At 44.5% G+C, this 12,157-nt stretch overlaps 1 protein-coding gene and 1 pseudogene across 1 annotated transcript; one reads left to right on the top strand and one right to left on the bottom strand.

The window, feature by feature from the left end:
* Positions 1-2,097: 2,097 nt before the first annotated feature.
* LOC136638637 (olfactory receptor 10T2-like) lies at positions 2,098-3,054 on the top strand. The gene has a single exon (XM_066612671.1). The coding sequence runs from the start codon at positions 2,098-2,100 to the stop codon at positions 3,052-3,054; it is 957 nt and encodes a 318-aa protein (XP_066468768.1).
* A 3,806-nt stretch (positions 3,055-6,860) lies between these two features.
* On the bottom strand, positions 6,861-8,272 carry LOC136638636 (olfactory receptor 10T2-like; annotated as a pseudogene).
* Positions 8,273-12,157: the final 3,885 nt, after the last annotated feature.

Below are 12,157 nucleotides of genomic sequence, written 5' to 3'. Positions count from 1 at the left end.
CCTTCTGTTTCACACCCTTCTTTTTCCATCTCAATCCATTACAGGAAAGGCATTCTTGTAGCATTATTTGAACCGCAGATGGTCATGCACCAGATCAGTATTGTATTTTATGTAACAAGGGACACTGATTTCACCTCTTCCATCCAAAGGGCCATAGCCCTTTGACCCCTCCATCTCTGTTCCCTTGTGTGTCTCTGTTCTAGCCCGCTGATGACTTCCAATTCATGCATCTGATGAAGTATACAACAGGGCAAAAAGCTCGACTGAAATGGTGCTATCCAGCACCCAGCACCCAGATGCTCTATGATTTCAGTACCTAAGTTCTGTGATAATACTTCTGCTGTTCATGTAAGAGCTTTAATCCCTCCCGCGTCAAGCTAGAACAAGCGGTGGTAGAAGAATGGGGAAAGACTTCTGCAAGTCAGGATAGACAATACTGGCCTTGCTGTGCCCTGGCCAGACTTTGCAACATTGAGGGCCCAATCATATACCAAAGGGGCATGCGCTGCACCCTGCAGTGGGGAGGTGGAGTCATGGAGGCCTCCTCAAGGTAAGAGTATGTTTGTTCACTTATCTCAGGGCTGCACTGTGGCTGCATCAGCGCTGGAAAGTTGGATAGAACTGGGAGCTGAACTGCAATGTATAACACGGAATAGTTATTCAGAATGCAGGATATCATCCTAGTGACTTCCTTGGTATTTTGCATGTTGTGTGCATTTCTATTTATTTCAACTGAGAACTGAATTCAGCAGAACCTCAATGTTGCAATACTTTGTAGCACTGTTATTTGTGCGTGTTCTCCATACCCCTTCAGCTGATGTACCACGCCTGCCTGTATTACAACCTCACAACAACGTGCAACTCCTCGTTACTCATCAGAGCAGACTCTGTCCTCCGTCATCCAGTCTGCAGAAGAGCTCATGGTAGCCGGACATGCATTAGCAGCAGAAGCTCCTTCATCAGTAAGCAGGGTTGAGAAACACAGAAAGACCATTTGAGGTAATTGTCATGTTATTTTCTCATTGCTGAGATGTTATTTGCTTCTATTGAAATGTAGAAAGAAATGTTCTTAGAAATATATAAACCAGCTGTTAGGACACTTTCGGCCCAATCCTATACCATCACAACCCCCCCCCCCCCCGCTGGTGCAGCTGCCCTGAAAACAAGTATGCAACTGGGGGGGGGATAAGTAGGCTTTAGAGGGGGATAAATCCCCTTATGCTTCTACTCTGCAGTGGGTCTCCTCTGACCTGTGCCAGTTTTTTAGCTGCGCAAGTTTGAGAAAAGAAGTAATGTGGGGAGGCTGAGAAAAGAGGGTAGGATCTGGGTAGCTTTCACCACTGGATTCACCCTGCCACAGTCTTATCTAATCCAGCAGGTCCAAGGAGGTTTGCCGCTTGATGGGAAGCATTCCCCAAATGACCAGTGACTGAGTGCCATGCACTTCATTGGCAGCCATTGTGCGTGTCTCAGGCCAGCCCACAGCCTGAGCTGTTCTTTTAAAGGTTGGAGGAAAGGAGTACACCAAGCTCAAGTCAAGTGCAGGAATCTTTTTTATTCCTAGTGCACAAACAGGCATAAAGTGCACAAATAAAATAGACAGACTTATGGATTTTGTGGAATGGCGCAGGGGTATGGAGAAGGTCAAGGGTCAAGCGAATGTTGGGTTAAAATCGGGAGGTTATATTGGGGGTGTGGGGTGCTAATTGGCTGAGATGTGTCAGTCATCCACCAATGGGGGCACTCCAGGGCTGTTGCCAAAGTTTATAGCTGGCAATAATCAGCCAGGCAGAGATACCTTCTCACGGCAGAGACAGCATGAGCCTAGCCTTTCCGTCTTTGCTTAGGCCCAAGTTCTCATCATGGAGGGCAAGTACTGGCCTTGGCCGTTACAGTAGGTTAGTCGAACTCTGTTCCGCTGTCATAAATCGCTGTGCATGACAGCCCAATTCCGGAGAGAATCAGGTGGTCTGACTTGAAGGCATACATTTAGGAAACACATTTTTCCCAAAATATTTTTGCATAAAGGATCAATTAACGTATACTGTTTTAGTTTGTAACATGTTAATATCTCTCCCCCGTCCAAATTTAGCATCAATGGGAACAGAAAACCTAACTGTGGTGACGGAATTCATCCTGCATGGATTTTCCAGTTACCCAGATCTGCAGATTATGTTTTTTGTGGTGTTCTTCATCATGTACGTGCTAACTTTGGCTGGAAATATCATCATCATCACTACAATAAGGTTCAACAGCAGACTGCATGTTCCCATGTACTTCTTTCTCTCTATTCTCTCATCTTCAGAAGTCCTCTACTCACTCAGCATCATCCCCAACATGCTTGCAAATCTTGTAAGACCAAAAAAGACAATTTCTGTCATTGGCTGTGCTCTTCAAATGTGTATTTTCTTGGGCCTTGGGTGCACAAACTGTATGCTCCTAGCAGTGATGGGGTATGACCGATATGTGTCCATCTGTAAACCTTTACATTATCAGATTCTGATGAACCAAAGACTCTGCAACAAAATGGTGGCTTTTGCAGCAACTGCTGGGTTTTCGTTTTCTACTTCAGAGACAATCATCATATTTACTTTGCCTTTCTGTGGTCCAAACAGAATCGATCACTTCTTCTGTGATTTAGCCCCTTTGCTCAAGCTGGCCTGTGCCAGAAACTATATAGGAGAAATTGTCATTTTTATTTTATGTTTTTTCGTGGTCCTTTTGTCATTCTTCCTGATCATTCTCTCATACATTTTGATTGTAAAGACAATTCTGGAAATCCCTACTACAGTAGGGAAGCGTAAAGCCTTTTCAACTTGTGCCTCCCATCTTATTGTGGTGGTTGTGCACTTTGGATGTGCATCCATTATCTATTTAAGACCCAAGTCCAGATACACTCTGGATGCAGACACTTTTATTGCTGTCTCTTACACAATGGTGACACCCTTGTTGAACCCCGTGGTTTACAGTTTGAGAAATAAAGATATGCAGAAGGCACTCAAGAAATCTCTCGGTAGCGGAAGTAGATTATGTACCCAGAAACGTGGACAATGAAGTACTGATGAGCCCTTGGGAAACCTTATTCTAGGGCAGGGAGCTAAAAACGTTTCAGGACAAGGCCCACATTGTATATTTTACACATTTTCATGTGCAGAAAAAAATTTTCATGTGCAGTTTTATAAAAGAATGAATGAAATGTAAATGAATGAATAAGTTTTACGTGGATCCTTTTGTGATCAGCATGATATGATCAGGGGCATCCCTAGGGTTTGTGTTATCCGGTATGGGAGGTGAGCACGCCATTGCTATGATGAACCTCCTCCCATGCAGTGAGAAAGGCAACGCCCCAGCAGTGGGCATAGAGATATTTCAACGTTGTTGGTTTTATTTTGTTCTGCATGAAATTACATATCGATTGATATATAACATGATGGTAATATTCAAAAATATCAAGATTTTTAAAATTTTGGTGAGTAGTTGTATAACCCCCCCCCCCTTATGCAAGTCACCCAGTGTGGCCCACACCTCCCTCGCAATGCCACTGGTTATGATTCAGAACAAAAGAGAAATTGAAAATTACAAAGAAAAAAATGCTGTGCTTAAGCTAAGAAATGATGTATCATGAGTGAAAATGTCAAACATTAGCAAATTCACGGTCAAACAAAGCACAATTCATTGTATGCTGTAGAAAATCTTGTGGTGGGCCAGATGTGCATTGTTTCCAGGCAGGATTGATCTCTGATTTCAATCTTCTCAGAGATTCATCAGGAGTAAGAGTGCATTTCATTTGAAAACAGATGAAAATGAATAAGTTCCATTTGTTTTCATTTGCTTTGCAGTAAATGCAAATGAGAATTAAAACAATGAGCCCCAAAAGACAATATGTTCATTTTTTGGTTCCATTTGTTTTAAATGGGTACTTCAGGAGCCTTGCAGCAGCGTGTACTGACACAGGGTGAAGGGAAGAGCATGCATTAGCTTTCATTTATTTTTTAAAGAAGAGCCTATCTTATCTGTGGAGTGAAATCACATTTACAGTTCTGTTTGCTGTTGATCAGGCAAGAGCAATGCCTCAGCAGTGCAGAAAGACCTGGTCACAGCTTGGGTGGTCCTCATAAAGCTGTTAGTTCTTGGTCCTTGTTCACATGACAACAATCATGATAGCCAGGAGGAAACTGCTTTGGTGTCAAATAAGGATCTGGTCCACAACCCAAGCACCCGGACCTTATCGGTTCTTACAGCCCCTGGCCCTGCTGTCCCAGCTTCCAGCAGTCTAGGGGTTTCCATGCCCAATTTAGGTTCAGACAATTAAGGGTCTAAATCTCAGCTTAAGTGTCAAGTTGGGGTCTTTCTGTTCCTTGCAGTCTTAAAGGGACACAACGTACCTTAAGACAGCATGGTACCGTTCTTAGCCAATTAAATCCAAATGACTAAGTACTGAATCTTGGTAGTATCGCCAGCATCCTGAACATGCCAGTGCCTCAGTTCAGGGACTAGGAGGCCCTACAGGCCCTTGCTGTCCCTAGGCTCTCTCCCACGCAGGGACCCAGGCCGCAAGGCTCTGGAGCATAACTTAGACTTTGGTATCTCCACTAAGCAGCTAGGCTGGCTCGTACTAGCTGTACTCAAGACCAAACTCAGGCCTGTAAAATATATTTTAGTTTCTTAAGAATCCAATCCTCTGGAGCCCTGGCGCCTGTGCTGAGCTCCAGCTCCGGCTCTGCACGTCATAAACATGCCATAAAGCACATTTACAGCACCCTCTGAGTGGGGAGTGTCAGCACTGGGAAGAGGGCAACGTGCCACCACCAGGGTAAGTTGCACTGATGGGCAGCAGTGCAGCTTCTGGAGGTATGGGGAGGGTGGGGGGAAGACAAGAGGAGCGGAGGAACGGGCCCAGGAGGGGGTGGAGATGGAGGCAGCCTCCACCACTGTATCCGGTGCCCCTTCCCGGTCTAGGCAGGCGGACACAGGCCTCCTTGGGTCTGCGCTGTGCTGGGTTTGCAGCACCTGAATATGCTCACTTTTGGTGAAGAAAATACTTAAACAAAGCATAGGCTGAAGATCAGTATTGGCATTATTTGCATAGTAAATGCTAACTTAGGATGGGTTTCCCCCCTCCATTCATTTTGCTTTAAACCAGAAATAAAACCAGAAATGGGTTGTGATTGTGTTTTTTCAGTGTTTAGAAGCACAGGGAGACCTGCCGAGGGCTCTGGAGGGCTCCCAGCACCCATCCGGATGCTAGCAGGGACTGAGGTATATTAAAAAATAGCCAGTATGTCCCCTGCAGCAGTGCAATCCTGGGGATTGCATTGCTGCCTTCCACCTTTCCCTGATCCTTAAATGGGTAACAGCTGGGACTGCTGGTTCATGACTCACCAGTTTGAGAACCACTGTTCAACAAGGTTTGAGGTTTGGAATAACATTAACTGGTGCAGTGGCATAGCTAAAGATTGCATAGCCCAGTGCAAAGCTCAAAATGATGCCCGGAAGTGATGTCACAACCAGAGGTGATGTAAAAAGCCCAGGATTTTTAAAAAGTGAAAATCAGAGGAAAACCTGCCTCCTCCCCCTTGAAGCTCCCCACCCACTTGCTCTGCCGCTTCCCCCCAGTCAGTGGCATAGCTAAGGCATCTATCCGCTACCTGGGTTCAAAGAAGATATTGTCGCTCCCACACAACAAAATCAAATGTAATTAAGTAAGGGTGCAATTCTAACCCCTTATGTTAGTGCTTTCCAGCACTGATGTAAGGCAGCTCTGAGGTAAGGCAACAAACACTCCCTTACTTTGAGGAAGCCTCCATGAGTGACACCCAACTGCAGGATGCAGCACATGTCCCGTTGGCTGGAAAGCACTGACATAAAGGGTTAGGATTGCGCCCTAAATTAACTAAAAGTATTCTTATTGGCCTTATTGGTTAGAGACACTGTGCTGGGGTGAAGGGGACCATTATACTCTCACTGCTAAATGTAAGAGGAGCACCACTTGAAAAAGTGCCTCTTTACCCAGTTAGCAGGGGTAACTGTATTATGATATGTAGAAGTGAGAGCTGACTCATATTAACACTTTATTAACTTTATTAACACTGATTCTATGTTGTATCATAATAACATCTTGTCGGGGTTCCCCTCCTCCCACAGGTCCCAAACTTACCCAGGGAGAAGATTTCTGGGCCAGCGGATCAGGGAGGAAGCCGGTGGAACATGGGGCCACCTCTCCATATGCTGCCTGGGCACACTTGTGGGTGGCAAAGCACAGCAGAGGAACACTCCCCTTGGGGGAGAAGGGGAGCACTCTCCTCCTGGGCAGAGCACCTGGCTATGACATCGGGAGCCCACAGCTGGACCTCCTGATGCCGTCTGCAGAGCTACAGGACCCAGGTAGGCAGGGCCAGCCCACCCCCCAAAGGCAGAGACCAGAGCAGAGGCAGCAGCCTTCCCAGCCATCTCAGGAACAACCCAGCTCCAGGTGAGAGGAGGTGGGAGGGAAACAGAGAGAGGAAGGAGAGGAGTTGTGATCCTCTGTGGGGAGGGCAGTCCCAGAGACACGCCCTTTTTGTACCATCCCTGTGAGGGAAGGGGAGGGGTCTTCCCTACATAAACCTGGAGGCCAGGGTTGACAAGGCAGTTGGGAGTTAGAAGAGCAGGCAGGAGGATCTGCTGCTAGCAGCCCCTGCCCCTGACTGGCAAATGCTGCCAACCCAAAGAGGAGGAACCAGGTGACACAACCCCCTTTTCTTCTGGTGAACTAGTCTGAGGCCTCCACAAGGGGGTCCCCCTCAGAAAGGCCGGACGGGCCTTCCCCTCCTCCTACAGGGAGGCCTCACGCATCTCATTGGCTGTCAGAACAGTCAGTCTCATAGGTCAGTTTTAAGTTAAGAAAATCCACTTTTTGTTCCATACAAAACAGTTGTGTTTCTGATTAATTGGCCATAATGTTTGATGGGGTACAGATATTTCAATAAGGTTTGTTTCATTGCACTCTGCATTAATTTACCTTTCCAATTATATATAATATGATGGCATTATTCATATATACCAAGATTTTCACAATTTTGGCCACTACCGTCAAGCTCAGCTTCTTGCCCCCCTAAAGCTTGTTGCCCAGTGCGACTGCTACGCCATGCACCCTCTTAGCTACACCACCAAACCAGTGTTTTCTTTGTGTAGCAGTACCCAAAATTCTGAGTGTGATAGAGACTAAGAATTCTGTGTTGAAAGAAAGACCTGGTGAAATAAAGATGAAGTCTTCTTTATTGGTCAGCATCAATATTGGACCTAAAAATACGTGATCTCATGTTCTTGCCATCCTGAATTATAAATCTCTTCATACACGTGGCATACACCTTCTGCCTAAAGTATTTTTGAGGGCAAGTTGCACATCCTTGTTTCTGAGGCTGTAAACCAGGGGATTCAATAAGGGTGTCACCATTGTGTAACTGACAGATATGAAAATGTCCTGATCCATTGAGTAGGTAGATTTGGGCCTTAAATAGACAATGGAGGCACAACCAAAGTGCACCACAACCACAATGATATGGGATGCACAGGTGGAAAAAGCTTTCTGCTTTCCCTTAGTGGAGGGAATCTTGAAGATGGTGTTGAGGATGAGGGCATATGATAAAAGAACCGGCAAAAAAGAGCCAAAGATAATTAGAGAGCAGAATATGAAAATGTATATTTCAGTGATGCTGCTTTTTTTGCAGGCAAGCTTAAGAACTGGACCAATCTCACAGAAGAAATGGTGAATCTTATTGGGCCCACAAAATGACAGTTTCACTATAAGCCATATTTCTATTATGATGAAAAAAAGACTTATTATATAAGCAGAGCCCACCAGTTGCCTACGGAAGCGTTGGTTCATAAGAACTGGGTAATGGAGAGGTTGGCAAATGGCTGCATAGCGGTCATAACCCATCACTGCCAATAGCAAGCAGTTTGCAGTTCCAAAAGTATTGAAAAAAAATAATTGGGCTATACAACCCCCAAAAGAAATGGTTCTTGTTTGTGTTATCAGATTTGCCAGCATTTTAGGGACTATAGCAAAACTGTAGCAGATTTCAGAACAGGACAGAACAGAAAGGAAGAAATACATGGGAGTGTGAAGTGTGTGGTCAACCCTTATTACTGTGATTAGGAGAGTATTTGCAACTAGACTGGCCAAATATAACAGAAAGAATGATACAGACAACACAATCTGTAGTTCTGGGAAATTGGAGAATCCAATCAGGATAAATTCATGCACTGCTGTATTGTTTTTGCCTCCCATTGATTCAGGGTGTCACATCTGCAAAGAAATCAGAATAGAAATAATGTACAAGGTTGAAACAAATAATGTGTTGGTAGAAACGTCGCTAATACAACATTACAACATTAGGGGACATCCACTAAAAGTGCATGGCAGGGAGTCAGAAGACACAAAAGAAAACAGTTCTTTATCCAGCATGTAATTAATTAGGGGAAATCCTTGCCCCAGGAGGTGATGACACTTGGCTTAGAGGCCTTTTAAAGAAGATTCACCAGATTTATGGAGGAAAGGTCCATCATAAGCTATGCTAGGTGTATGCACCCTTCTGCTTCTAGAAGTAGATGGTCTCTAAATGCCAGATGGTAAGGAGTGACAACAGGATAGAGGTATCTTGTCTTGTGTGCCCCCTGAGGCATCTGGTGGGCCACTATTTAAATTTGGGATCATCCAGTGGAGTGGATAGGCAATAGATTCAGGACAGACCAAAGCAACCCTTTCTTTACACAACACATAATGAGTTTAGAGCTTTTGCAGTCCCACTGTGTGGTGATAAGCACTTGATTAGAGGTCCTTAAATTGTACACATTCATGGACAATAAGTCTGACATTGGTTATTCATCATTGTGATTGCTATGTTGAACTTACAACTGCAAAGCACCACAGTACCACTCAATACCACTGCTGGGGAACAGCAGCGGAAACTGCTGGTAAGTTTCCCAGGAGCACTAGGCAGGCTGATCTGGCAGGTCTCTTCTGATGATCACGAGTGTTTATGGTTCCTTTATTCAATCAAACTACATTTGTACTATCCAAGTTCAAACACAGCATTTAGGATATCACACAGCGCCTGGAAGACAAGCTGTTTTGAATTGTCTGTGAGTTGTCTGCTACCACCCTGCATCGCTTCTGTGAATGGTATGGCTTGAACTGGGACTCCCAAAAATCTCAACCTTGATTTGGAAGAACATAATCAGTTTCAAATGCCGACTCCTGAATGTCAAAGACCTTCAAACCTTTAACGTGCTGGCAGTACAACAGCACTCCTGGTGAAAATGGAATGATGCTGTCGATATGAAAATAAGTAATTTGGGCCTATTGAGAATGGAAAGCTTAAATGAAAGAAGGTGAAAGTCACTTACTGGAAAACTGCTAAAGAAAGACTTGGATGCCCTGCAAAAGGAGGCTAGAAGCAAATGCTCCCCTTTATCTGCAAATTAAATATCCCACCATTTTTTATCTGACTCACTATCTTAATATGTTGGTAGTTCTTCAACTCAAACCATCTTAGATGCTTGCACATTGTGATGCGCTTCCAACAGCCCAGATGAGGGCCATTTTCTTAAGATACACTCAAACAAATGTTGTTGTAATTGACCTTTGGTAGAACTTGGCATACCATCTCACATCTTTTTTTACTGTTCAAAATACGAAATGGAAAGAGAGAGATTCTTAAAGAAATGGCTGGTGAAATATTCAACCTTCCCTGTTGCTGCAAGATTAAAGCTACTTTTGAGTAGCCTCAGTAAAAATTGTGTTGTAGATGTGGCAAATTTTTGTTATAATATGTTTTTAAATTCTTAAATTTATAGTGTATGACCTGTGGGCTATTAAACCAAATAAACTTGAAACCCGAATCCAAGTGGGTGTCTCTCCTAATGTTGCTGTAGGACATGGGAGAAAGGGACACATAGAACAGGAGATCACATAGGACAAGCCTTCTGCTTTTGATCACTTGCTCAAATGTTGTTTGCTACTGTCCGGTTCCGGTTTCAAATTTTTTTTCTTTAATTGATTTTATTGAGCAATATGCATAACATTTTCTCTGCCAATGAAGCAGTTATTTACGACAGGCCATACAGGTGAGAGACGAAAACATTTAGAGGAACAAAGAATGGAAATCCACCCTCTGCAAGCTTCAGCAACTTTTGGACTCCAATTGCATTCATGACAATGCTGCCAAACAAGGTTTATCAATCAAGTACTTACTATTCAGGACGCGTTAAACAAAAGACAGTAGTGGGATTGAGTATGGTGTAGATCTTTCAGTGTGCTTCTGATCTTTGCTGCCAGGTGCGTTCCTTATTGTTCAAAAGTAGACAAAGGAGAACAGGAGAAAGGAAGCATCATAGTTACATTGTCCAGGAAGATAATGTGATTTGGATGGAAACCAAGGCTGAGTGTTGGATTCTATGTGGAGAGCTCACAGCACACGCCCCACCTTTACTGATATCTCCAAATAAAACAGATTTCAGCTACTGGGGCATGACTTGCAACCCTTAAATAGCAGCAATTGGCAATCTTATTTGCAGCTGGTGATATTATCAGTGACACCCATTCCCAGAACACGTTATTCTACATGAGAATACATTCCCTCCTGAAGTTGTTAATTGGGCTGCTTGAATAAACATACACAGTTCATTGTTAATGAATGATTGCTGAAATTTCTGTTTTTAAAAAGATACCCTTGAGCATTGCATAGTGAAAGAATATGGTTCCTGACTGGGTTCCTTAGCTTGGGTGGTGGCAGTAAGTAAACTAACAGATTCACCTGGTTGTTCAGTAAAGGGAATCAAGTGGAAAGTAGGACTGTGTTACTTAAGTAGCCAATCAGTTCCATAATGGGTTGAGCATAAATGGGTTGAGCCCAGGCCACCAGATGTCACATGCCATTTTCATCTGGCTCTGTAGCATCCCTCATATTCAGGCCTAGTCTTTAGGACCATGGCAAATTCCCTTGTGGAATGTACAGTCAGCTCTCGTTATCTGTTAGGGTTAAGTTCTTGGAAAACCTAGTGGATACCAAATTAGTGGATACTGAATCATTGAGCCTATGAGGAAAATGGGATTAGTTTCCAGGGGACTGTTTTCACCATACTCTCCATGAACTTTATGAACGCGAGTCTTAATTTGAAGTATATGGGGATGGATGATAGCAAGGGCTCATTCACATCTCTGACATCTGATGCTTCCTTCTTTGTGCTGGACATCCCTGGATGCATTGAAGATTGTGCCAATGGTAATGGCACAACAATAAGGCCTCAGAGATCAGCAGTAGGGAAGGGGCAGCTTCGCCTGTCCTCCTTCTCCACCTGTCTCTTGACTCCACAGCCCCAGAGCAGCCCTCAGGTAGCCTTCCACAGACTTCTCATCATTGGCCTCTCATCATCACCAGGGTTGTGAAGGTTCAGCTGGAATCTCTGAGATGGTGCCCGAGATGGTGGGGCAAGTCTGGAAATGGATGCCAATGTATCTGGCAATTCTCCAAGGGCAAATCTGCTGTGGCACCAGCACAGTATTAGTGGATAACAAGAAAAGAGTGGCACATAACTGAGAGATAGGTAGCAATTCTGCTTTTCACAGATAAGCACATTCACAGATTGTGAATTTGCATATAAAGATTATGTTGGCAACCTTCATTCTCAAAAGACTATGGTATCACGCTCTGAAAGGTGGTTCTGGAGCAGTGTCTAGTGTGGCTGAAAAGGCCAATTCAGGAGTGACAATCCCTTGCACTCTGGGAGCAAGTGTAGTGTGTCCCTGGTCTGTGTCCCTGGCTATGGGCCTTCCTTCTTTGCCTCTTAGCCTCAGACTGTTGGCCAAGTGTCTCTTCAAACTGGGAAAGGCCATGCTGCACAGCCTGCCTCGAAGTGGGCCGCTCAGAGGCCAGGGTTTCCCACTTGTTGAGGTCCACTCCTAAGGCCTTCAGATCCCTCTTGCAGACTGTATTTAGTACTTGTAGAATGTACTTAGGAACATGATACTTAGGAATTGGCAAGCTGCTTGCCGACCCCTTCTTCTTTCCCCCCGTCACCCCACCCCCTGGTGCAAGCCCCTGTTGCCCCCAAGTTGAGGAGCAAGGGAACAATGAGTGGCTCACTGCTTTTGACTCCAGTCTTTCTCCAGCGA

Source organism: Tiliqua scincoides, chromosome 2 (assembly GCF_035046505.1).
Source record: "Tiliqua scincoides isolate rTilSci1 chromosome 2, rTilSci1.hap2, whole genome shotgun sequence".
NCBI lineage: Eukaryota > Metazoa > Chordata > Lepidosauria > Squamata > Scincidae > Tiliqua > Tiliqua scincoides.
Note: the sequence above shows the minus strand (reverse complement) of the source record. Positions and strands in the feature narration are given on the sequence as shown.

Coding starts and splice junctions, on each gene's coding strand:
- LOC136638637 (XM_066612671.1), top strand. CDS start 2,098: ATGGGAACAGAAAACCTAACTGTGGTGACGGAATTCATCCTGCATGGA.